A 27,607-nucleotide genomic window follows, 5' to 3' on the forward strand; every position below is an offset into this window, starting at 1 on the left:
TTTAAGGTTTGCAATTTGAGTTATACGAATTGCAGACAAATTGTAGGCAGCATCTCTGGAAAGAAGGAATGGGTAACATTTCGGGTTGAGACCCTTCTTCAGACTGATGTCAGGAGAGTGGGTGGGACAAAGATAGAAAGCTAGAGGAAATGGAAGGGTATTGTTATGCAATTTAATAAAGTATATCTTTTGCACGGAATTTTTATCGAACCAGTTCTACCCTTTATTTATACCAAACTCGGCTATGGAGTACTCTAGTATCTTTGTCTAGTGTAGTATCTTTGGAGAAAGATACTAGAGTGCTCTAGTACATTTGTCCAGTCTAGTATCTATGGAGAAAGATACCAGAGTACTCTAGTGACTTTGTCTAGTCTAGTATCTTTGGAGAAAGATACTAGAGTACTCTGGTGTCTTAGTCTAGTGTAGTCTCTTTGGAGAAAGATACTAGAGTACTCTGGTGTCTTAGTCTAGTGTAGTCTCTTTGGAGAAAGATACTAGAGTACTCTGGTGTCTTTGTCTAGTCTAGTATCTTTGGAGAAAGATATTAGAGTACTCTAGTGTCGGTCTAGTCTAGTATCTTTTGAGGGTGTGGGGGGGAGGAGGAGGCCGCGCGTGCGCGCTGCCGGCGGTTGGCGGGCCGTCGCCTCCACCGAGCGTCCATGTTGCCGGTCGGGTTGACCTTCCCTCAGCTGACGCTGGCGTTGGTCGTGGGGGTGGCGGGCGGACTGTACATCTACAAGCCGCTGTATAAACAGTATCGCCTGGAACAAGCCAGCGCTCAGGGCAAGGCGGCTCCCGGCGGCACCGACACTGACGACCCTGCGCCGCCTCAGGCCCGTCCCGGCGGCGACGGTAAAGCGGGCGGCGAGGCCGGCTAGTGTCCCACCGGCCCCCGCCCACCGCCCAGCCGCTCAATGTGAGGCAGCGTCATGGCAACCTGTACGACAGCTCCCCGGGCGTGGTCTGAGCCCTGCAACTGTGCTGGCTCACTGCAGCTGGGCATCGAACATTTGGTCACCCACCCATGTTCTCCAGAGGTGCCTTTAAGTAAATCAAAATATTGACTTTTTGACATGTGAAGCAATAGACTATAAACTAATTCTTTAAATTGGGTATTAGTTTCTTGGGTTTCAAATGTATATTTCATTTTATAGTTTTGCTTAATTATGTTTCTAATGATATTCTTTTAGGACCGAGATGAGAAAGTTTTTTTTCACACAGAGAGTGGTGAATCTGTGGAATTCTCTGCCACAGAAGGTAGTTGAGGCCAGTTCATTGGCTATATTTAAGAGGGAGTTAGATGTGGCCCTTGTGGCTAAAGGGATCAGGGGGTATGGAGAGAAGGCAGGTACGGGATACTGAGTTGGATGATCAGCCATGATCACAATTGAATGGCGGTGCAGGCTCGAAGGGCCGAATGGCCTACTCCTGCACCTATTTTCTATGTTTCTATTCCTAATCATCCAAATAATAAGATTTTTTTTTTGTATGATAAGGAACTCTGAGCCAAATACTATTTGGTGGAATACTATTTTGCTTTGTAGAATGCTGTGACTGCAGTGATAATTGGTTGGATGCTTAGTCTTGAGTTTCACTGAAGCTTTATTGAATTGACACAAGACAAATACAATTAAGGAATGCCATTCTATGCTTTGGTTCACCCTGAAAAGATTGGAGAATTCATTTGTTCTCCCTGGGGTTGTTTTGGTTTTCTCCAGGTGCTCCAGTTTCCTCCCACACTCCAAAGTTGTACAGGTTTATAGGTTAATTGGCTTTGTTAAAATAAAATAAAATTGTCCCAAGTGTATAGGATAGTGTTAATGTACGGACTCGGTGGGCCGAAGGGCCTGTTTCTGCTCAGTATCTGTAAACTAAACTGAATCAGTGGATAGAAGTCACTGATACATAGAAAGGATAACATGGGCTTTTCGTGTCTCTGATTTCCCATGTTGCAGTCTGATTTCCAGTACTAATAGGAAGAATGAATTTGGGACTGAAGACCACCCCAGAAGCAAATATGTGCATCTATCTACCTAATTATTATTTGAGGCTGAACCCGAACATTAATAAGCGTCTTTATCCTGTTTCCAAATAATGTCCTCCCCCAAATTGTATAACTTTCTTTCATAAATCCCTAACCCTTTGTTACCTATAGACCTGGCTGTTCTAACTTTGCACCATTTTGTACCCTCTGGTAATAATCCAAAATCTTACTTCTGATATCCCAGATTACAGCAAGTTTTATTACATTTATCACTGTGCTGAATACTCTTCAGTTTTAAAATTCTTCTCTTTCTGGTATTTTCAGAACTGCCATTCTGCCAGCATTATGGTTCATTCATTATGGCCTTTTGCACATTTTGGTTTCAGCAGTCACGGTTCTAAAATCTGGAAGTTTTCCCGTAGATCTAACAAATTCTCTTTCCTGCTTCAAGGCACTGTGTTAAACCTTTTGGGGCAAATCTTTTCTAAAATATATTTTTAATTTGCTTAGCATCAAGTTTTGTTAATAACATCATGGAGTGTATTAAATGGCACCATTGCTATTCGGGTAATCGTTGCAATGTGATGTTTATTCTCAGATTTCCCAAGCTCTGTGGGTTCTTTGAGACTGTAAGCAGTTTTTTTCTATATTCCTGCAGAAGCTGAAGTCACTGAGTAAGAAATGGATGAATACTGTTGAACGACAACTTTACACTGCTGAGCTGGACAAATTACTCTTCTGCAACAATTACAATGGTTCAAGGAGAAAGATGACCATTGCCTTCTTAACTAAGGATGGACAATAAATGTTGCTTTCACCTACACCAAGAGACATGAGAACGGATAATAAAGCATTGCCACACAAAAAAATATTTTTTACCACTCTTGCCTCTATAATGTACAACTACCCATGAGTATATGGGTAGTAACAAGTTGTTGGGCTTGAGATAGGTGGGTGAGACATTAAGTATTGAGGAATTTAAGAATGTAGAAGCAGGAATAGGATATGCAGTCTTCTTGTGGAGGAAGAATATCTTTTGCACAGTCCATTCTTCGGCTACACAGTTATTCATCTATAGAAGGGAAGGAGAGAGGTTTGTTTGCCTTACTGGTGCATTCTGTACACTCGTTCTCTGATTGTACAAACCATAAAAAAATTATACACATTTAGCAAAAAGGTAAAGCATCTTCACCAAAAGGTATTTTAGTTATTACATCATAATCAAGCAGAAAAAGTGTGTGATCAATTGCTTCTGCAATCCCCTTTTTCTGCTTGATATCTCCTGCTTAGAGATCCCTGTGTGGTGGTCTCATGCTTAAGGTATTCCTTTGTTCAATCCAAGTCTTAGTTATCATCATCATGTTACTAGATTCAGGCCTTATCTCTCCAATTGCCACATTGTTTACAGAGGCCTTATCTCATGCTGCTACACAAGACTGGTCTAACTTGGTGAGTAGGAATCTACCATCAGGTGTTTACAATATGCCAGTAAGCCCTACAGACTAGGTCCATGTGTCTGACCACTTCAAGCCTGTGAATCTTTTCTGCTGTTCAATAAGATCTTAGCCATTGTGCCACGGGATCACTTTTCCGCTTGATTCAAATATTTCTTGATTCCCTTAGTATCCAGGGGTGGCCTCCTGGGGTAGAATATTGTAAATTTTAAGAGGAATTAGCCTCATCTGAAGTCTCATGTGGATGCTGTGTGAAGCCAGAGGTAACATACAGTTTATGGGTAAGATGGATGTAAACTATTTCTGTTGGTTATGGAGCCTAAAAATACAGAACAGTCCAAAATATTAAAAGCCCGGTTGAATTTCGGGTGAATTTGGGAAACACTATTGCATCAAGAAAAGAGTAGACATATGAAAGTTTTTTTGAAATATTAGTTGATACTAGATCAGTTAAACTTTAAATTTGAGATTGGTCTTTGTTCATCTAATAAACTAAAGGGTTATGATGCAAAAGCAGATCATAGATTACAGATTGGTCTGATCTAATTGAATGTGTAAAATGCTTTAGGGTGCAATTACCTATTGAGTTTGGGCACATTTATTCACCTTTTGGTATCGCTTTATTATTGTCACTTACTAAAATACAGTGAAAAACTGCTCTCCAATCAAATTAATCTGTACTGAGTACACAATCAAGCCAGACACAAGTTCAACTGGTAGTGCAAACAAAAAATACCTAACTGCAGAATATTGTATTATATTATTATAGCTGCAGAGTAAGTGCAGATTTATTTTAAAGTGCAAGGCCTGCAATGAGGTAGATTGGGAGATCAGAACTGCTTCCTTGGCTTATGAGAAAAGTTAACAGTTTTGTCATTTTGAAGCGGAAGTGGCGGCGCCTAACGGCTGCGGCTCGCTAGCAGTCTTCGTCTTTTTTCCTTTTTTTTGTTGTGTGTCGGTGTTGGGATGGTTTTTGTTTTTTTTTGGTTGTGTATGTGTGGGGTGGTGGTGGTGTGGGTGGGGGGGGTGGTGGTGGTGTGGGGGGGTGGGTGGTGGTGTGGGTGGGGGGGTGGTGGTGTGGGTGGGGGGGTGGTGGTGTGGGTGGGGGGATGGTGGTGTGGGTGGGGGAAACCTTTCTCTTTTAGGTCTCTTCCTCACGGCGCGGGGTGCGGCTCGGCCGCGGGGCCTTCCATCGCCCGGTGCGGCTCGGCCGCTGGACTTAACATCGCCCGGCGAGGCTCGGCCGCTGGACTTAACAGTGCCCGGTGCGGCTTGGCCGCGGGGCCTTCCATCGCCCGGTGCGGCTCGGCCGCGGGGCCTAACATCGCTGGTGCGGCTCGGCCGCTGGACTTAACATCGCCCGGCGAGGCTCGGCCGCTGGACTTAACATCGCCCGGCAAGGCTCGGCCGCTGGACTTAACAGTGCCCGGTGCGGCTTGGCCGCGGGGCCTTCCATTGCCCGGTGCGGCTCGGCCGCGGGGCCTAACATCGCTGGTGCGGCTAGGCCGCTGGACTTAACAGTGCCCGGGCCGCGGGGCCTAACATCGCCCGGTGCGGCTCGGCCGCGGGACTTTTCATCGCTGGTGCGGCTCGGCCGCTGGACTTAACATCGCCCGGTGCGGCTCGGCCGCGGGGCCTTCCATCGCCCGGCGCGGCTCGGCCGCGGGGCCTAACATCGCCCGGTGCGGCTCGGCCGCGGGGCCTAACATCGCCCGGTGCTGCTCGGCCGCGGGACTTAGCTGCGCACGGCTCGGTCGCGGGGCCTTCCATCGCCCGGTTCGGCCGCGAGACGTCTCAGCGCCCGGTGCGACTCGGCCGCGGGGACTTCCATCCCCTTGCGGGGACTGTGCGGGTCGGTCGGGGACGAGCTGTCTGTCCGTGGGCGTGGGGAAGAGAGTGGAAGTTTTGTTGCCTCCATCACAGTGAGGGGGTGTTTGGAGTCACTGTGATGGACGTTTGTGTTGGGGGTCATGTGTCCTGTGTTCTTTTTTGTGTGTGACTGCTATGTAGTTTCGTTCGGTACCTTGGTACCGTATGACAATGAAAGCTCTGGTGATCTGTTGATATGTACCAAAATGAAATTATGAAATTCTCACTTGCAGCAGCACAATAGATTTGTAAATGCAGTACTCAATAGATAATGTAATAAACAAACAAACAAATTCAATAAATAAACCCAATATAGTGCAAAAAAAACCACAAAAAAAACCCCAAAGTCACTAGTGCAACCAATGCAATTGGTTGGAGTTCATAATGTTCAACAGTCTGATGGTCATTGGGAAGAAGCTGTCCTGGAACCTGGACATTACAGTTTTCAGACTCCTATACGGGGGCGGCACGGTAGCGCAGCGGTAGAGTTGCTGCTTTACAGCGAATGCAGCGCCGGAGACTCAGGTTCGATCCTGACTACGGGTGCTGCACTGTAAGGAGTTTGTACGTTCTCCCCGTGACCTGCGTGGGTTTTCTCCGAGATCTTCGGTTTCCTCCCACACTCCAAAGACGTACAGGTATGTAGGTTAATTGGCTGGGTAAATGTAAAAAAGAATTGTCCCTAGTGGGTGTAGGATAGTGTTAATGTACGGGGATCGCTGGGCGGCACGGACTTGGTGGGCCGAAAAGGCCTGTTTCCGGCTGTATATATATGATGATGATGATACCTTCTTCCCGATATGGCAGAAGTGAAATGAGAGCGTGTCCAGGGTGGTGTTGGTCCTTGACGATGCTGGATACTGTTTTGAGACAGTGTTTCCTATAAGTCCCTATGTTGATTTTACTGATGATGAGAGCAAAGTCATTGTGTATGAAGGAACTGGAGATGCTGCTTTAAACCACCCATACTCCAGCTTTATGTGTCTATCTTTACAGCAAAGTCATTGTTCAACAATTTCAATAATGGTCCTGCTACATCCTATAAATCTCAACTGAACCTATCAAACATCTTCTGTCTCATACCCATCTTACTCATTGTTTTCTGTCTCAATGCCATTCCCTTGCTACCATCATCTTCTTTGTCATTTATTCTCTCCCACAAACTGCTCAATAGCAGGGGCATTTTTGTCTTTGGCTTCCTCTGTCCCATCCCATCCCCCAACCCCACCAGTCCTATTTAAATAGCTGCAAAAGTTTCTCTGTTCCCTAGATGTAAAATCAAAGGCATCAAAGAAAAATTGTGATTAGAGGTACAGATGCACCCATGGATGTCAGCGTGGTTGACATCTTTTCATTGTCCTGTTCAAAATGAGCATCAAATGCATTGAACTCATCAGAGGAGGGTGCATTGTTGCCAGCAATACTGCCTGACTTCACTTTGTAGCTTGTTATAGTATGAAAACCTTGCCACAATCGATGGGTGTCATTTGGTTATCCTGGGTTTCTGACCTGGTCTGGAATTCCCTCTTGGCATCCTTGATGGCTTTGCGAAAGTCGTATACAGATTTCTTGCACCACTTGCGATCATTTCACTTTGAATGATGCAGACTTGGACTTCATCCGGGAGTGCATCTCATGGTTCATCTATGGTCTCAGTCTTCTTTGGTACACATTCCTCTGCATACATACTGACAAAGTCTACTCATTTAGGTTGGCCACAGAGAATTAAAGAGAAGCCGCAGTCCTGGTACTGTTCCCTGTGAAACTCCCTTGTACACTTTCCACCAATCTGAAAAATAACCATTCTCCAGGGTTACACCTGAATCATTCTCCAGGTTTGATTCATCACGCTACCACCTTTCATAATTTTCAGCCATTTTCCTATCCAAGCTTTGAGAATCTTAATGATGGAAGTCCATACATTCTGCATTTTCTTCACTGGCTTTTCTGTTACATCATCAAAAAACTGTTAGATATGATTTCCCCTTAAAAATAGTCGGTGATGATTGGTTTATATTTGTATGATATTTGGTATGATTATTATAAATTTGATTGAATATTTTTTGGTGGGGTTTATTTTTGCCTTATGGCAGGCAGTTGTCCCAATGAGCAGTGAAAAAGGAGCAATAAGGTCTGGGCCATTTAGTGAGTAGGGAACTGTGGCTGTGGTTGCTTGCATTTCATGCAAATCATTTCTTCACATATATTTTTGGCTGAATAAAGCTGCCATGGTTGCCTCACCCTGCTCACTTACCTCCTTCTCCACCCTCCCATGTTCCTGCTTCAGTTGATTATGGTGTAGCTGGTGACAAAGCCTGAAAACGCACAAGAGTGAGGTTGGGTGCATGTAGCAGCGTTTGTACCAGTACGTCAGCATTTTACAGCTCTTCCACAGCTGATTTTGTGGTGGCACTCGGGAATGATAAACTACAACTACCTGCTGAGAGCCGTTGTAATCAAGTCATCTGACTCTTTGGTTAGCCCTGTGTTTCAACTGCAAATTAAATTAAACAAATGCATCATGAATATCGGAATATGATCTACATGAGAAGCTGCTTGTGGTCACACACATGTTAGTTGCCAAAGGAATGAACTTGGTGGGTACCAGGAAATGACTCATTTAACATGCGTTACTCAAAAAGCATATGGTCAGAAGATTGCAATCTTAATAGAGCAATGTGCTACCTCTGCGTGCTAGTTTCTGGCAAGATAGCATGAGATGTAATTAACTTTCAGAACAGCCAGCCTCCTCGTCCTGCCTGATGCAATAGTGGTGCGAACTTACAAGATGTTGCAACAATATCCAGTTTCAGCTTGGAAGGAGACAGGCACATAAAAATTCATTAATATGGTCACCTTGACAACAATGGCAATGTGTTCCTGACCTAGCAATTGACGGTTTTGGCTGTGGCAAATGAAATATTTCAGTGAGATCATCCTTTCAGAAGGGCAGACATCCCACTCATTCCTCCTCCCCAAAGTTCAAGTAGGAAAACTGATCGGAAATCTTCATGAATATTCACACGTTTTTAATCTCATAAACATAATTTGGATTTGTATGTTACAATAAGGTACTTCTTAATGCTGGTATTTATTGCAGTGACATTTATTTTTGAGGTTGAATGTTAAGCACACGCCTGACGTAGCAGACTCATCCAGGAGATAGACATCATTCTCGATGTCAGAGTTATTAATGGGTTTTGGAAAACCTGGTAACAGTGAAGGTTACTGCAAAACTTTTGGATTGGTATAAAAACCCAACTAGTTTATTTCTGCTCTTCAGGGAAGGACATCTGCTGTTCTTCCCTGGTTTGGCCAATAAACACCATTGCCATCTAATGAGGTTTCCTCCGAGTACCTCTCTGGTGGCCCTGCAAGCCCCTTGCTTGTACACAAGATGCAAAGATCCTTCTGGGTTTCCAGGAATGAGCAATAATTGATGGTCTTTCAGAGATTGTCCATGTTCAAAGGGTGAGTTTTAAACAAAAGGAGCGAAGTAGTGTTGCATTATAACTATCTTATGATGAAAATGTACATATATTCTTTTCTTAGAAAAGGTTAAATTGGGAAGATGAGGAACATGTTGACATGATGAACATTTTTCTTTCCTTGCTGTGAAGAACTAAGCTGTCAGCTCAACATAATGACAGCTTAGCTTTAAATTGCAATTGTGTGACCTCAATAAATAATTACAGGCCATGTTCTTTCACCCTGTTTTTGTTTTCAGCTATTTTATGCTTTAATTCTGTACATAGGAAACATCTTTTTAAAAATAGATGAAAATAGAAAATGCCCAAACTTCAGAAATATCCCATTAGTTGGAAAATGCTATGGGAGGTCTAAAATTTATGGCAGACTCTTGATAATATCAGTTTTTTAAAGGATTGTTTGCATTTGTTCAATTTACATTTATGTTAAATGTGATTTGGGACTCTTGGTTTCAAAGTTAAAAATGTTCCAATTCTTCCTCTGGTCACCTTCAGCAGTAAATTTTCCTCTCTTCCCCAAATGTCATTTCAATGAGTCTGTTTGCTAATCCATATTTATGGATTTAAGTTATTTAAAAACATTTCAATGTTACACATTGAAATGCAGTTCTGCATCCTGTTTTTGATTAATTGCACAATTTTCTTTAGAAAGCTAATGATGAAAAATAATGACATTACAATACTTTGTATTGAAAAAATATTGCTGCTATTAATTAGTTTAACATGGCTTTGCTGATTATAAACTATTGGCATAACTCTTCGATTATCCCCATATTATAATGTTCAACTTTGTGGCTATTTAACTTATTGTTTAGTTATTGCTACCCTAGCTTTGTTCTATTAAAATCTAGATTTCCCTCAAAACTGGAGCCAAATGTTAATCATGCTTGGTAAAGGAGGAGGAGGAGGAGGAGGCTGTAAATTGAAATTTTCCAGTTCTTTATCTTCCAAAAAAAAAGCTTTATGACCATCTCTGTATGTAGAATACTTTGCTGAAAATGGTATAAAGTTGTTGTGGTTGAGAACTAAGTGGACATTCTGACCACAGTCAGTTCCTTATTGGTACTTTGGACTTACACAATATGCTTACTGTGCTTAAATGTTTTATGTTGCAGATGGAAGGGCAGGGGGGGGGTTAAAGTGGTGGTGGACGACAAGCATCTCAATGAAAGAACCATTTGCTACATGTGAGTCATCGGTCAAGGTAGGAATATAATCTGCAGGGTCTGAAGAAGGATCCTGTCCTGAAACGTCACCTATCCATGTTCTACTGAGTTACCGCCTGACCCATTGAATTATTCCAGCATTGTGTGCCTTCTATTGTGAACCAACATCTGCAGTTTCTTGTTTATAAGAAAATAATCTACATTGATAAATTAGGCCAGAAATAAACAGGGACTGCTATTAGTGTGCAGGAAGGAACAGCAGATGCTGGTTTAAATTGAAGATAGACGCAAAAAGCTGGAGTAACTCAACAGGTTAGGCAGCATCACTAGAGAAAAGGAATAGGTGAAGTTTTGGGTCGAGACCCTTCAGACTGAGAGTCAGGGGAAAGGGAAACGAGAGCTACAGTGCGTGATATGGAGAGATATAGAAAAAATTAATGAAAGACGTAAAAAGTAATGATGATCAAAGTAAGGTGCCCACAATGGTTCATTGTTGACTGTGGGCTAGGTGAATACGAGTTATACGGTCAATGAAACTCAACAGGACAACAGTGAAACGTACAACGGCACGGGTGGGGAGGGACGAAGAGAGAGGAGATACAAAGGTTAATTGAAGTTAGAGAAATCAATGTTCATACTGCTGGGTTGTAAGCTGCCTAAGCAAAATATGAGGTGCTGTTCCTCCAATTTGCGTTTGGCCTCACTCGGACAATGGAAGAGGCCCTGGACAGCAAAATCAGTATGGGAATGGGAAGGGGAGTTAAATTGTTTGACAACCGGGAGATCACATCATGTTAGTGTTCTTGGTTCTCTCATCAGATTTTAGCATGTCAGAGAAAATGTATTTCTTGCTATGATTTTAGTAAGTATGAAATTTAACACAGACAGGTGTGAAGTATTGCATTTTGGTAAGTATGGAATTTGTCTCGGGCAAATGCGTAGTATTGCATCATGATAAACATTGAATTTATCTAATTGAGCGTGAAATATTATGTTTGGTAAGTTAAACCAGGATAAGACGTACAGTAAGTGGCAGGGCCACGGAGAGTGTTGTAGAGAAGAGAGATCCAGGGCTACGAGTTCATAGGTTCCTGAGAGTGGTGACACAGTAGACAGGATGGTGAAGAAGGCATTTGGCACATTTGCCTTCATCAGTCAGAGCATTGAATACAAGAATTGGGATGTCATATTACAACTGCCCAAGATGTTGGGGAGGCCACACTTAAATTATTGTGTGCATTTCTGATTGCCCAGCAATAGGAAGGATGCCATTGAACTGGAAAGGGTGCAGACAAATCTAACTAGGCAAATGGGATTAGCTCGACTTTATTGGCATGGAAGAGATGGGCCAAAGGGCCTGTTTCCTTGCTGTATAAATCTGTGACATTGATCTCTAATCAAAAGCTTGGGCCATTTTATATAGCTCTGAGCATGTAAGAGTCCAATTTTCGAAAAGCCAAGCACTGAGAATTTCTTGGACTTTGTACTTTAATTAAACAGAAGTATATTTTTAAGATGCCACAACAGAATCTAAACATTGTAGCAATGGTTTATCTAATCACCTGTAATGTTCAACCATTTCATCCAGATTGCTTGGACACTGCTTGGAAATCATAACAACAATGTATGCAAATGGTATGGGGGGAGTTTATGTTGCTGACGGTAGTGGAGGGATATCTCCAGAGATGAAGTGTCATACAGCACAGAAACCAGTGTGGCGACCAGTATGGCATAAAGGTCCCCCGCTTTGGGCTTATCGAATGTTTTATAAATTTATACCCTAACCATCCCATGCCCTGGCTAATGATGGCTAGTATCTCATATGCCTTCCTCACCACTTTATCTATCTACTGCCACCATCTATATACTAAAACTCTCGTTTGTTTGTTTGTTTGTTCCTGAAGGAGGGAGGGGGAGAGGATGGGAGGAGAGGGTGCTGCATCAATGCAGGAGAGATTTGGGCTCAACGGGTCCACTTGGTCTAGTTGTACAATAAAGCTCCTCAACTCCTCAATATTACTCAGGATCCAACTATTTATTTTGTTTGTCCTACACTTATTAGTCATCTTAAAATGCATAATCTTCAGCTTTCTTTGTTGATATTTTGCAATTCCTTTCCTTGTTTCCCTGTTTATTTGTATGATTTGTTCAAGTAGAATATTAAGTCTGACAATGTAATTAGCTTGCTGCTCTGCTGCACCACGTGAGATACTCTCCAACTGTAATTCAATGCCTAATCTGCAGGTCATTGCCTACGTCCTGTCTGAGTATGGCACCCCAAAGATAGACACAAAATGCTGGAGTAACTCAGTAGGTCAGGCAGCATCTCTGGAGAAAAGGAATAGGTGACGTTTCAAGTCGAGACCCTTCTTCAGACTGAAAATCAGAGGAGAGGGAAACTGGAGGAATGACTAGCACCAGCAGATGAAGGGGGTCTGGCGCCACTCTGTGGGCTAACTCAATACTGCAGCCTATGTGAAGTGTGAAATTCTTTTTCCAAAGAGAGGAAGTCTAAAAGTAGAAGTGATAAAACTAATATATCATTAATTGCAAAATAAAGGAAACACAAACATCCTCAGATTGCCACATGAAAGCTGATGTTTCCCCTTAGAGGATTCAGGCTGATTGAAGACATTAATAAGTAACAGTCTTTGATGGTTGGTCATAGTTTTTATTGATAGGTGAACAGGAATTCAGGATAATTTCTGTGTGATCATCACTTGGTTGCACTCCAATACCGAGCATGGACATAATATTGCCATACAGTGGCAGGTTGTGCCTCTAGATCCTCAAAGTAAACAAAGGGAAGTTCACTCCAACTTGCCAAATTGTGTCATTAGTCTCAGCACCTCTCTACCAGTTCATCACATCACTTTTATTAATCAGATGCCTTTAATCCTTTTAGTTTAGTACCAAAGTTTTTACCTTTGTCCAGAGTTATTTGCCGCTGATTACACAAGTTTAATTGCGCTATCCATTTTCTTTTTTATTACCGTTGAGTTAGCAGTATTAGCTTTTACTTAGTTCCATTTTCTAATGTTTGTATTATCTTCTTGGGTAGCTCTTGCTATATCTCCTCATGTCATACAGACTGGAAATGACCAGGTTTTAATTCTTGATTGGTGAATTTGCTGTTCTCACTTAGAGTCGGTAAAGAGAGATGATGGCAGCTGCTGGAGGGAACTCAAAGGGCACCTGTGGAGGGAAATGGACAGACAACGTTTTGTGTCAGGACTGATGGGGTAGAGCAGAGAAAGCTGACTCATCTGTGAATCAACTCCTCACCCGATCCACCCATCCCTTGCTAGCTCTTGTCCCACTCCTTCCCTCACTTCTTTTTACCAGCTATCTCCCCTCTTCTCCATCAGTCTGAACAAGGGTCCTGACCCAAAACGTTATCTGTCTATTTCCCTCCACAGATGCTGCCTGACCAGTTGAGTTCTTCTAGCAGTATGTTTTCTAGCTCAATAAATAGGACCAAGCATCACCACCTTGAAGTCACGGGGGATTTCCTTGACCCGGTGATGCATTTGGGATGCAATTTCTTAGCTATTGCTCATCCCTCTGGTACCTCATCCAAGTAACTATTAGGAATGAGCAAGATGTGGAGTGTTAGCTGGTTGTTTAATTCCAAGCAGCTTCACAATTTGTAGTCATAAAAACATACTATTATGAAGCACATTTTTTGATTAAAAACTCTACTCATTTAGGCACTGGAACAACGGCTGATTATTTTTCTTGTAGTTCAGGAGTTCTGAATTCATCACCTCTCCTGTTGTAAGTGCAGTCGGCTAATTGCAGTGCAAACTAATATTGAATTGGAATTGCCAGAGGCTGTACATCCTTAGTGATTCAGTGATGGAACTCAATGAGTCATAGGGGAGTTCTAAAGTTATTTTAATACTGTTTAATGTGATATTTCCCAGTGAAGTACGATTGCAAAGCTGTGCTCTGATATGGTTAACCAGTTTCAGTTTTGACTCTCATTTGCAGAGATGTCCAATGTAAATGCCTAATTGTATTTCACCTGTACTGTTGATTAGGAGGTAATGTCCGGCGCGGCCTGGAACCACAACAGCCTGACCGCGGGAGAAGACGGCAGGGGAAGGGAAAATACATTGTGGCCTTCCATCACAGTGAGGAGAGGACTGGAGGAGACTCACTGTGATGGATGTTTCTTTTTTTGTGTGTTTTTGGGGTTGTGTAATTTGCCTATTTTAATGCTTTATTGTGTAATCTGCCTATTTTAGTGCTTTTATTGTTGGACTGTGGGTGACTGAATTTCGTCCAAAAAACTTTTTTGGATGACAAATAAAGCTATCTTGAATCTTGAATCTTGAATGACCAATACAAACTGCAGGGCCTTTGCCCTTTGACATGACATTACATGCCTGCCAGCTTTTTCAGAGAAAAGCTTTGAAGATAAAGCAGAGACTTGATGTGAGTTTAGCTTAGTGTAGAGATACAGCACGGAAATAGGCCTGTCGGCCCACCGAATCCACGTCGACCAGCAATTCCCGCACACTAACCAACATGCACCAGTGACAATTTACAGTTTTAGCAAGCCAATTAACCTATAAACCTATCCAAGAGTGGAGGAGGAGGAGGGGGTAGGGTGGGAGAGGGGAGAGGAGGGGGGAGGAGTGGGGAAGGGGAGGAGGAGTGGGGGAGGAGAGGGTGCTGCACCAATGGAGGTTTGGGCCCAACGAGTCCACTTGGTCTAGTTGGATACTAAGAGGCATGTTCTTTTAATATTCATTGTGCTGGAGTACCTAAGAGGGTCAGGTAGCGTCTTTGGAGAACATGGATAGGTGATGTTTCGGGTCAGTACCCTTTTTCTGTCTGAAGGAGGATCCTAATTCCAGAGATGCAACCTGACCTGCTGAATTACTCCAGCATTTGGTCTTTTTTTTTGTAAACCAGCATCTGCAGATTTGTTAGCATTATATTGAAAAAGTTCCCAACATGGGCATCTGCACCTGAGATACCACAACTGTCCATCTACTGATTTAATAAGCAGTAATTATTTGACCAAGTATAGTACCATCATTATATAACCTCCAACATTGTTAATAGAAGGTATCAAGGCAGACGTGGGACAGGACACTGCTCACCACACAATGAATTTGTGATGCAACAAAATCACTCAAACCTTAATATAAAAAGGCAGCCAGTTCCCTTGGTAAAATACTTTTGTTTCAGTCTTACAAATTTAAGTGAGCCATGCCAGTGACTTCACAAGATGTTCCAATCTCCACAGTCACTCATCGATTTTGAAATGTCCTGTAACCTAGTAACTGATTTAAGCGAATTCAAATGTTGTGTTCTACATACAAGGTGACTATGTGTTTACGTGGAATCTCACTGCCCAATAGTTACGAACAAACCATCAATGGTCTGTTAATGCTCAGATGTTGCTGCCCGATCTCAGCCTTCAGTATGCTCAACATCTGGTTCTCCTCCAGTTTAGGAGCAACCTATCCTTCTGCAGGTCCCTGGAAAAGAGTCCAATGATGCATGTACCTGACCAGCTCTTTGACCACATGTTCAGTTATACTGCGCTATCTTCCTGTTAGTTGCCTTGCTTGCTTTTAACTTAATGAACAACCTTGCAATGCGATTATCAATTCTGTTAGTTTGTCATGAAAATCCTCGCCTACTGTTGTTACCTAAAGGTGCAGTGGGATGTGTTACAGATCAACGTAAATCACTGGTTCCAAGGAGATTATTTCCCTGCACAGTAACTGATCTTTTCAATGACTTTAGCAAAAAACAAACTGCTGGAAGAACTCAGCTGATCAGGCAGGATTTGAGCAGGGAAATTGGCAGACTGTATTTCGAGTCCAGATGCTTCTTCAGACTCTGATGACTTTTACAAGTGTTCACACATCTCAGTGATTACATGGGAAGCCACCAGACATAGGACTGGTGTTTTATAAACTTTCAGTCTGTTTCAAAGTGGCTTTGTGATCAAATGAAATGTAGAATGAGGGAAAACGTTTCATACAGTCGCATGCTTTTAAATCCCTGTCTAGACTGCAACAATCTCAAATAAAGATTGAGCACAGCTTTGAGGGATAGAAATGAACATTTAACATTGTGTCTCATCAGACATATCTCTTTTGCAGATAAAGCACTTGATTTGAAGAACTTCTGAAGAGACTATGCCAAGGCGACGCTGGACTGTCAGCCTAGGTTTGTGCTACGGTCTGCAGATGGCTTCAATCCACAAACCTCTGACTCAAGGGTGAGACAAGCTGACAGATAGGTAAAAAACATAAGCTCCCAAATAAAAAACAGGTTGTGACTTTTACATCGTCAGCACTTTATATCTACCCAATATCCACCAATCTTTGTATGAACGCTATCCTCAAAGGTACTGTGAGTACAAGTATCAGTGTTGCATTTGCTCTTGTTCTCCAAACTACGAGGAGTGGGAGATGCAAATAGAGGACCTGGGGCAGCAGTCAGAGAGAAGCTGTTGAGAGCCAAGGAGATGGTAAAAGCAAGAAGGAGACATTCTGGCTGGGACAGGGAGTTGTTAACTGGTGCTGATCCTATGGAAATTGGAGGAAGAGGCTAATGGGCTGGTGATCAGAGGTGTGGTGGGAAGTAAGAGAGTTGAGTGAATGTGTTTACACTTTTTTGCATCCAGCCTCTGTGTGTTGAGAAGTCCAGTGAAAGACGAAGCAGCCCATTGTATCAAGGGTTTCTTTGTTGTGGTACTAGGCTGGTAAAAGCTGTGCAAATCGCCTGCACAAAGATGAGTATCGGATTAGAATAAATGTGTGGCTGAAGGGATGGTGCAGGAGGATGGGCTTTAGGTCCCTGGATCAACGAGACATTTACTGGGGAAGATGGGACGTGTACAAGAGGGCCGTATGGGTTGCATCTTAACAATAGTGAGAACAATATCCTTACAGGGAGGTTTGTTAGTGCTGTTGGAGAAGCTTTGGACTAAGTTGCAGGTGAAGAGGCGTCAAATCAGGAAGTTGGCAAATAATACAAGGATAGGTGGAGTTATTGACAATGTGGACGTACCGGGCGGCAGAGTGATATTGATGTGTTGGTTAAGTGGATTGAGAAATGACAGGTGGAGTTTAATCCACACAATGTGAGGTGATGCTTCTTGGGAGCACTGGAGGCCAGGGCATACACCTTGAACGGTAGATCTCTCTTCCCTACACGAGTGGGAAGACCAGGTGGTCAGTGGGCTGGGAATTCCTGGGGAGCCTGGGCCATAAAATATGGCAGTGTGCTGCCACTATCTGTGGCCTGGTGATCCTTTCAGCATCACCGGAGGAGCTCAGTTACAACTGTTTCACACTTTCAACCCACTACCACGGTGACGACTCTGTGCCTCTTTCAGCTGATGTCACCCACTCTCAGCAGATCCTCGTCAGCTGCCTCGGAGTGTGAGGAACGTTGCAGTGGAACACGATCCCTGCTGTTGGTCACCAGGTTTGGAAGAAAGAGTTGATCTGATCTAAGTGGAGGGGGCAGGGGGAGGGGGCAGGGACAGGGGATGGGGCAGGGGAGGGGGGCAGGGGAGGGGCAGTGGCAAGGGGAGGGGCAGTGGGGTAGGGGAGGGGAGGGGAGGGGAGGGAGGGGCAGGGTAAGGGGGGCAGGGGAGGGGTAGGGGAGGGGAGGCAGGGGGAGGGGCAGAGGGAGGGGAGGGGGAGGGGGAGGGCAGGAGGACGGGGAGGGGCAGGAGGGAGGGCAGGGGCAGAGGCAGGGGCAGGGGCAGGGGCAGGTGGAGGGGCAGGGGGAGGGGCAGGGGGAGGTGGAGGGGCAGGTGGAGGGGCAGGGGGAGGTGGAGGGGCAGAGGGAGGGGCAGGGGCAGGTGGAGGGGCAGGGGGAGGGGCAGGGGGAGGTGGAGGGGCAGGGGCAGAGGGAGGGGCAGGGGCAGGTGGAGGGGCAGGGGGAGGCGGAGGGGGAGGGGGAGGGGCAGGAGGGAGGGCAGGGGCAGAGGGAGGGGCAGGGGCAGGGGCGAGGCAGGGGCAGTGGGAGGGGCAGGGGAGGTGCAGACACACACAGCGAGGTGTCGCTGAGGTGCACTCTCTCCTGGGGCGGAGCCGCGTTACGGGAAGTGATGTTGCTCTGACAGAGGAAGGATGTGAGTAATTGAAGTGCGTTTAAATGCAAGTTTTCTGCGAGCTGCTTGTTTCCGCGTGGGACCAGTGAAGGGAGACAAGCCCCGGGTCACGGTGAGTGTAAGGCAAGGCGAGGCGAGGCAAGGCAAGGCAAGGCGAGGGTGCCGGGGTTACATGTGGTGTAAGGAAGGCTCTGGTTGTACGGGAACTCTCTGACTGTCGCTGCCGCAGTTATTGTCCCTGCTGTGACTGTACCTTGTAAAAGTTTATCCGGTGACATCTGTGGCAGACTTGGCTCCACTGTGGGCGGACAGCGTGGATGCGGCCGCCTTGCCTTTGCTGCCGGCGCTGCTTCCCACGGTGTCGGCGCTCACGACGCCCTTGTCCCGGAGACTGTCTCTGGGTCTGACAGCAGCTTGTGTCGGGGACCTGCCCCAGTCCCACCGGTACCAGCTCCCACTCCAGCCCCAGCCCCAGCCCCAGCCCCAGCTGGCGGGGGCTCCCACTGTACCTGTACGTGTCACCAAACCCCTTGGCCTGTGGGCTACAATGCTGACAGATACCTGTCGGCCTTTCTGTGTGATGTGTGGGGGAGGAGCTGCAGGCGCTGCTTTACACCGAAGACAGACACACAAAATGCTGGGGTAACTCAGCGGGTCGGGCAGCGTCTCTGGAGGGAAGGAATGGGTGGCGTTTGGGGTCGAGTCCTTTCCTTTCTGTTCAGACTGACAGTCAGGGGAGAGGGAGACACAGAGATAGGGAAGGGTAAGGTGTGAAAACGACAGATCAAAGCAGACGTTGGTAAGGAAATGTGTGGGGAGGAACTGCAGATGTTGGTTTACACCGACGAGAGACTCATAAATGCTGGGGTAACTCAGCGGGTCGGGCAGCATCTCTGGAGGGGAGGAATGGGTGATGTTTCGGGTCGAGACCCTTCTACAGACATCTCCAGAGATGCCCCTGGGCTGCGCCAGTATTTCTCGTGTCTGCCGGTGGCGGGGAGCCGGGCTTGGATGTGCCGCCACCGGTCAGTCCCGGAGATGGTGACCACCCCGGAGATGGTGACCACCCCGGAGATGGTGACCACCCCGGAGATGGTGACCACCCCCGGAGATGGTGACCACCCCCGGAGATGGTGACCACCCCGGAGATGGTGACCACCCCGGAGATGGTGACCACCCCGGAGATGGTGACCACCCCGGAGATGGTGACCACCCCGGAGATGGTGACCACCCCCCGGAGATGGTGACCACCCCCCGGAGATGGTGACCACCCCCCGGAGATGGTGACCACCCCCCGGAGATGGTGACCACCCCCCGGAGATGGTGACCACCCCCCGGAGATGGTGACCACCCCCCGGAGATGGTGACCACCCCCCGGAGATGGTGACCACCCCCCGGAGATGGTGACCACCCCCCGGAGATGGTGACCACCCCCCGGAGATGGTGACCACCCCCCGGAGATGGTGACCACCCCCCGGAGATGGTGACCACCCCCCGGAGATGGTGACCACCCCCCGGAGATGGTGACCACCCCCCGGAGATGGTGACCACCCCCCGGAGATGGTGACCACCCCCCGGAGATGGTGACCACCCCCCGGAGATGGTGACCACCCCCCGGAGATGGTGACCACCCCCCGGAGATGGTGACCACCCCCCGGAGATGGTGACCACCCCCCGGAGATGGTGACCACCCCCCGGAGATGGTGACCACCCCCCGGAGATGGTGACCACCCCCCGGAGATGGTGACCACCCTGGAGATGGTGACCACCGCCTCCCTTGCCCTTGGCCCGGGATGGATGGATGCAGCCAGCCAGTGGGGCTCTGCACCCGGATAGTCAGTCAGTTGCCCCACCGCTCACTGTGGTGGACGAGGACAGCAACAGCACACAAACGACTCAACCTTCTAGATACATATACAGTGTTGGTTCATTTTAATGTGTTAATTTCCAAGCCGCTTCACACGAGGCAAGTTTTATTCTCTGTCTGAAGAAGGGTCTCGACCCATTCAACGATAGACCCCAAAAAGCTGGAGTAACTCAGCGAGTCAGGCAGCATCTCTGGAGAGAAGGAGTGGATGGGCGACGTTTCGGGTCGAGACCCTTCCTTCCCTCCAGAGATGCTGCCTGTCCCGCTGAGTTACTCCAGCATTTTGTGTCTGCCTTCGGTGTAAACCAGCATCTGCAGTTCCTTCCTATACATTTCCTTATCCACGTCTGCTTTGATCTGTCATTTTCACACCTCACCCTTCCTTATCTCTGTGTCTCCCTCTCCCCTGACTGTCAGTCTGAAGAAAGGACTCGACCCAAAACATCACCCATTTATTTTCTCCAGAGATGCTGCCTGTCCCAGTGAGTTACTCCAACATTTTGTGTCTGTCTTCGGTGTAAACCAGCATCTGCAGTTCCTTCCTACAAGTTTTATTCAGCTGGTCTGTACTCTGGTTCTCTGTTGTTCCGCGAGGTGTAGAATACGAATCCAAGGTTTGTGGGGCTGTGGACTCGGATATTGAGCCCCCCCCCCTTGATTGTGGAGATGGGCGAGCTGGCAGTGAAGGGCTGTCACTGGAGCTACAGCTGTGCCACAACAGGTGGCTTGGTTTTATTGCTTATTAACAGCTCCCACACCTTGCACTCCTCCACATGAAGCGGTTAACATTTTAATAATAATTACCCTTCCATACTGGCATCAGCCGAGCAGCGCTGCAGGGCGCATTTCAATTATATCTGGATTTAGAGTTTGCACAACATCCTTCTCTTACCTCCTGAAGTGTAGGGAGATTCCTTAAAGTTGACCGGTTGACTTAGATTAGCACAGGGATGGGATGAACTCTCCCGAGTTGGTGCTGGCTCGAAGGGCCAAATGGCCTTCTCCTGCACCTATTTTCTCTGTTTTGAGCAGTGATGTTTTTCAGTATGTCCCAAAGAGGCATGTCTCACAGTGAGGAGGGGACTGGAGGAGACTCACTGCGATGGATTTTTCTTTTTTTTTTGTGTTTTGTGTTGGTTGGGGTTGTGTAATTTGCTTATTTTATTGCTTTTATTGTTGGACTGTGGGTGACGAAATCTCGTCCAAAAGACTTGTTTTTTGGATGACAAATAAAGATATCCTGAATCCTATCCTGAATCCTGACCACCAATCCCCGGATTTAGGTTGGAAAGTGTCCATGTGTAGTCTTCCGTGTTGATTTGCCCTTCACAGGGAGCTTGCTAATGAAGGAAGGTGCATAGTGCTGAGCCACTAGACATGTAGTTGAAAGATACGGGATGGAGGGTGAAGACTGACTGAGGCAGGGAGGCACCATAACCACTTTATCCTCGGGATTTTTAAGAATTACACTTCCTTTTTTTTGGACCGTGGCTGCCATTGACACAGCCTGATCAAGGTTGGATGAAGCATGTCAAGCCTGTCGCCAATCTCTGGGGCAGTAACTTTGTTGAATCCAACAACAAGTGGCATGTTTGGTGTCAGTGGGTTGTGGTCCAAGCTGCACAGACTCTGACCCACCCAGCCCTCGCCAATGATCAAAGATAGACCCAAAATGCTGGAGTAACTCAGCGGGACAGGCAGCATCTCTGGAGAGAAGTATCGGGTGACGTTGCGGGTTGAGACCTTTCTTCAGACTGTCTGGTGTGTCAGTCTACCCCAGGACAAAATGGGGGTGGGAGGTGGAGGAGTTTAACAGTTTGATAGCCACAGGGAAGAAGGATCTCCTGTGGCGTTCTGTACTGCATCTTGGTGGAACCAGTCTGTTGTTCAAGGTACTCCTCAGGTCGACCATTGTGTCATGGAGGGGGTGAGCTGTATTGCCCAGGTTGTTTTGCAGTTTGAGGAGCATTCTCCCCTCCAACACCACCTCCCATGAATCCAGCTCCGACCCCAGGACAGAGCCAGCCTTCCTGATGAGTTTGTTAATCCTGTTGGCGTCCGCGGCCTTCGCCCTGCTGCCCCAGCACATGACATGGTGACCACATGAGATGGTGACCACCGCCTCCCTCGCCCTCCACCCGGGATGGATGGATACAGCCAGCCAGTGGGGCTATGCACCCGGATAGTCAGTCAGTTGCCCCACCGCTCACTGTGGTGGACGAGGACAGCAACAGCACACAAACGACTCAACCTTCTAGATACATATACAGTGTTGGTTCATTTTAATGTGTTAATTTCCAAGCCGCTTCACACGAGGCAAGTTTTATTCTCTGTCTGAAGAAGGGTCTCGACCCATTCAACGATATGGTACACTCCAAGGTATTTGTACTCCCTGATAAACTGCACATCCACACCATTGATGGAGACAGGGGACCGGGGTGTTCCTCTCCTCCTAAAATCCACCACTAACTCCTTAGTCTTGTCGGTGATGAAGTGCAGGTGATTCAACCCACACCACTCAACAAAGTCGTTGGCTACACCTCTGTATTCAGTGTCCCTCCCCTCACTGATGCAGCCCACAATTGCAGAGTCATCTGAAAACTTCTGCAGGTGGCAGGAGTCCGAGTTATATCTGAAGTCCGAGGTGTAGATGGTGAACAGGAAGGGAGAGAGGACCATCCCCTATGGGGCCCCTGTGTTGCTCACTGCCATGTTTGAGGCACAGTTCTGCAGCCTGACATATTGTAGTTGTCCAGTCAGGTAGTTGGTGATCCAGGACACCAATGGAACATGCACCCACATCTTTGTCTGTTTGCTCCCTAGCTCTGGAGAAGTAAAAAAAGCATGACTCTCTCAGTGCTTCCCGGCTTATCCAGGTGAGCATAGGAACGACGGAGCAGGTGGATGGTGGCGTCCTCGACCCCCATCTTTGTCTGATAAGCGAACTGCAGGGGGTCCAGGCAGGGTTTAACCAGGGGTCGCAGGTGAGTGAACACCAGCCTCTCCAGGGACTTCATGATGTGTGAAGTCAGTGCCTGTAGTCATTGGAGGAGCTGGGGCACGTCCTCTTTGGTACAGGAACCCAGCAGATGTCTTCCACATCACACGAACCCTCTCCTGGCTCAGGTTTTCCACCCTGCTGTACTTGTTATTCTGGTACTGAACTTTACTGTACTGAATGCATCGATCTGGTGTTTTGAAAGCATCAGTGCATAGCTCTGATCATGAATATGATCAGATTTCCCAGAATCTGATGCCTGCCCACGTATCCTTTGAGGAGACTGGACTGGGATGATTTACTTTATTATCTTGCACCTCTTGAGATCCATAAGAGTTTTGCGCTGTTTGCCCTGCTGTGTCAGAGCCCCATTACACCAGCAGAGATCAGTGGGTGTCTGTTTGTGTTATGCTTGGTTGCTCTCTGCACTATCAGGGAATACTGCATGTTTGTTGCTAGTTTAGTTAGGTATTGGCCTGCAAATTCCAGGCAACCTGTGGCGGTGTTAATGAGTGTTTGAATTACTTCTAAACTAGTTAAGGTCTCTGTTTTGTGAGTGTTCTTCGAGTTTCAGTCGATGTGGGTTCATAATAGAGTGACTGGATCAGTTATTGCATTGATTAACACCCTTTGCTACTCTAACTGCTGCGACGGAAGATATTTGGGTGGGCATTGAAACTGAGCTCGTATGGAAGTTGCAGCATAACAGGTAGGTTGCGGTATGGCAGTCGAATTAACTACAATCTCAATAGTTCCTAACTGTGACGGAGGAGAAAGAATCTCAAAAATGCCACATATGTAGCGGTTGCCTTCATTCATGCGGAGGTTATTGTAACTGAGTCGGACTCTGGCACTGCATTGATCAGTCACTACTTATTCCTTGACTGTTCCAATTACCGGGTGTGTGAAGGTGAGTTTGCTGATCAGTGATCAATATTTGCTTGCATTGTCGGTTAAGGTTTATTAAATGCAAACAGTGGGTGTCCTCCCCATCGCCTTCTTTCCAGTATACCGTGGAAAGTTCACAGAATGGATAGTTATTTTTAAAACTTTGGATGGGAAATTAAAGCTGTGATAAAGTATTACAGATTTGGAGTTGCTTCAGCCAAAGCTGTCTGATGCTTTTCAAGTGGGAAAATAGCTGCTACATATTGGCCTCTGGAGAGAATGAAGTATTGTTATGGAGTGTTCATGGATATTTGTATTTGCTCATTAGTTTAGAGGGAATCTCTAACAGGATATTGATAAGCAGTTTTTCAATATCCTGTTACAGATATTGTAACATAGTTTGCCTTTGTTTATATTTCTTGAGATGCTTCAATGTTTCAGATAAACCTTGGTACAGATGGAAGATTGGGTAACTGCATTTCTTAGTCTGATAAAGATGCCCGCTTGTGATAAAAAGGTTGATTTGTGGTGTATTTAGTTGTTGGGTACCAAGGCCAAGAACCAATGCTGGATCCTAGCTTTGGTGTATATGTGGAAATAATTGTCTCTTTGAATCTTTCCCCTCTTAAATCCATGTCCTTAATGTTAGACTCCCCCAACCCTGGAAAAAATATCTGACTTCCACATTTTATATTTCTCTCATGAGTTTATATACTTCGTTCAACCTCCTCCACTTCAGGGGAAATGGTCCCAGCCTATCAATCCCCTCTTTATAAATCAAGCCTTCAAGTCCCAGCTACATTCTTTATGGCTTACTCTGCTTGCAAGTGGCAAATCGTGTCCAGTCAGGATTTGTGTTAAATTGTGATCTGCACATCTTTTTCAGGGAAGCCAGGGATGTTGTTGGTCAATAACTGCTGCCAATTTTGCAATCATAACAGGCTTTTGTGCAACATGTAGCAATCTTTTAGTTGTTTGGAAAAGGTATAGTTTATGCTTCTGCACAGTCACCTTTTCCACACATGAAACAGCAGACCTATGTAGTTTAGTAACTAGCACCTTTGACAGTCCTACACTCCCTCAATGCTGAATGAAGGTGTTGGGTGATATTCTTGTGCTCTGGTCTGTGGAGTAAGGCTTGAAGGAGCCTTCTGATTGTTTTGGGGCCAGTGTGCTACCAATTGAGCAAGAGCTAACTGCTCCGTTAAATCCAAAAGAGACAGAAAGGTGGACCATCACCTGGCCATACGCTTTGAGTTCTTTCAGATGCAAAACACTGAATGCTTTCATTTTTAATGCAGCTAAAGATGTGACTGAAATGCAGAATCAACACTTATTTAATGTTTTGATGTGATATCAGATAGATGAGCTAATATTTTTTGAGGATAACAGAGTGCTTTTAAATCGTGCAGTTGCTCTGCTGTGCAGTTGAGTTGGACTGAGGCAATGGCAATATGATTCCTGACTTGTGAACCTGTACCATGCTGCCCACTCTTCTTGCATCCTAACTACAACTACTCGTAATGTCTTGTGAGTCAGTTTCTAGAGTCCTTCCGAGTTTCGGATGTATTTTCTGTCCTACATCCCAGCAGATTGAGGATTGAACGTTGTGGTCATTGGGCTTTCTATCATGATGGGCCGTTGTCACCTGCTGCATTATCCCCCTGCCTCTAGTGACGTATTATTGATGCTAATCTCTTAATAATGACGGGCAATTTAGGTGCAAATTGATTTTTTTTTTTAGTAACAATGATGTATTGGGTTTTGCCGAAACAAAAAATGAAAATTGGTTTATGAATTTAAACAAGGGAGTGGGTGAGGGGGAGAGGGAGAGCAATAGACAATAGGTGCAGGAGGAGGCCATTCGGCCCTTCGAGCCAGCACCGCCATTCAATGTGATCATAGCTGATCATTCTCAATCAGTACCCCGTTCCTGCCTTCTCCCCATACCCCCTGACTCCGCTATCCTTAAGAGCTCTATCCAGCTCTGTCTTGAATGCATTCAGAGAATTGGCCTCCACTGCCTTCTGAGGCAGAGAATTCCACAGATTCACAACTCTCTGACTGAAAAAGTTTTTCCTCATCTCAGTTCTAAATGGCCTACCCCTTATTCTTAAACTGTGGCCCCTTGTTCTGGACTCCCCCAACATTGGGAACATGTTTCCTGCCTCTAACGTGTCTAACCCCTTAATAATCTTATACGTTTCGATAAGATCTCCTCTCATCCTTCTAAATTCCAGTGTATACAAGCCTAGTCGCTCCAGTCTTTCAACATATGACAGTCCCGCCATTCCGGGAATTAACCTAGTGAACCTACGCTGCACGCCCTCAATAGCAAGAATATCCTTCCTCAAATTTGGAGACCAAAACTGCACACAGTACTCCAGGTGCGGTCTCTCTAGGGCCCTGTACAACTGCAGAAGGACCTCTTTGCTCCTATACTAAGACTAGCAAAGACTAAGTATTATAGTTCCTTTTGAAGAGGGTATTCTAAACACTTACTTCTTGATTTGTAGGTGGACTTGCTGCTCCAATATGAGAGAGGTGGCATAAACTTTTGCACAGCAAAATCCTATGGATTATATTAAATTAATAACGAGATAGTCTTACCACCCAGAGGGGCAGTAACTTGCTGTATCATCCCAAGGACACACTCCAATGGAACTGTAAATGTTGCACGGGGGGGGGGGGCACCCTAGATTACAAGACTGGAGTACGATCCTTGTACATGATCTTTCTCTTCCCTTTCTGTCAAAAAACTTTTTCAGTCAGAGTTGTAAATCTGTGGAATTCTCTGCCTCAGAAGGCAGTGGAGGCCAATTCTCTGGATGCTTTCAAGAGAGAGCTAGATAGAGCTCTAAATGATAGCGGAGTCAGGGGGGTATGGGGACAAGGCAGGGACGGGGTACTGATTGTGAATGATCAGCTATGATCACATTGAATGGCGGTGCTGGCTCGAGGGGCCGAATGGCCTACTCCTGCACCTATTGTCTAAATGACCGAGCAATACCCTGCCAAGGCATGAGCTCAGTCCAGGTTGTCCCTGGGTAACGAGCAGATGCTCTTTTTGCAGATCATTGTAGGTTGATTTTGCCCGTAATTCAAAAGTACTTTAAAAATCACTATGGTAACCATTACCTCCACAGTATTCCAATGAATGGAATTAAGAGTGCACCAAACTGGTAAGAAAGAACAATGACTAAAAGGGAGGGGAGGGAGAGGAAGCTAATCCTCCTTTTGTAGGAATTAACATATTCTGTATGTTGGACCTTTGAGTTTAATAATAATATGGGAGCTCATAGTGTGTAGGGTGTCGCTAAATCGGGTGTGCATAAGCAGGGGACAGCCTGTGAAAGTCTGTGTAACAATATGAAGCAATTTCCTTTTTTTAATAAAGGAAAATGCAGTGACTTGAAGTTATCTCAATGTGGTGAATCGATACTTCAATGGCTGCACTGTCTATTGTGGCTCCCAGTCTTGTGGAAACTGGCACCATGAACAGCAGTAATTGGGCTTTGGGAACTGACCCAGCCCAGGAAATGGAGAGCATTTGGATGTAGACCAGAAGTGGTCTCCAAAGGAATGATTATTAACAACATCAGCTTCATGCATTTGTTGGCAATTGCTGTTTCAACAACCCCTCCAATGGTCACAACTCCCTTCAGTGACTGGAAATAGATTGAGAAGAAAATGAGATTTAGGTGGAGAAAAAAGGAACAGTTATAACATCCGGCATTTACATTGTGCAGTAAAATACTTTAGTTTCCCAATAAACGAGGCATGAAGTGTGATTTTTTT

At 45.8% G+C, this 27,607-nt stretch overlaps 2 protein-coding genes across 3 annotated transcripts in view; both read left to right on the top strand.

Moving 5' to 3' along the window:
* Nucleotides 1-610: 610 nt before the first annotated feature.
* On the top strand, nucleotides 611-3,318 carry pigbos1 (PIGB opposite strand 1). Its single transcript, XM_078427293.1, has 2 exons — nucleotides 611-1,047; nucleotides 2,643-3,318. The coding sequence occupies exon 1, from the start codon at nucleotides 660-662 to the stop codon at nucleotides 876-878; it is 219 nt and encodes a 72-aa protein (XP_078283419.1). The 5' UTR covers nucleotides 611-659; the 3' UTR covers nucleotides 879-1,047; nucleotides 2,643-3,318.
* Nucleotides 3,319-18,054: 14,736 nt separating this feature from the next.
* The window catches only part of rab27a (RAB27A, member RAS oncogene family), a 101,318-nt gene continuing 91,765 nt past the window's right edge, over nucleotides 18,055-27,607 (top strand). For both annotated transcript variants that reach the window (XM_078427209.1, XM_078427212.1), the window contains exon 1: nucleotides 18,055-18,168. The gene's annotated coding sequence lies outside the window, so the exon portion shown is untranslated. The remainder of the gene's footprint in view (nucleotides 18,169-27,607) is intronic.

The sequence above is a fragment of the Rhinoraja longicauda genome, chromosome 33, assembly GCF_053455715.1.
Source record: "Rhinoraja longicauda isolate Sanriku21f chromosome 33, sRhiLon1.1, whole genome shotgun sequence".
Lineage (NCBI taxonomy): Eukaryota > Metazoa > Chordata > Chondrichthyes > Rajiformes > Arhynchobatidae > Rhinoraja > Rhinoraja longicauda.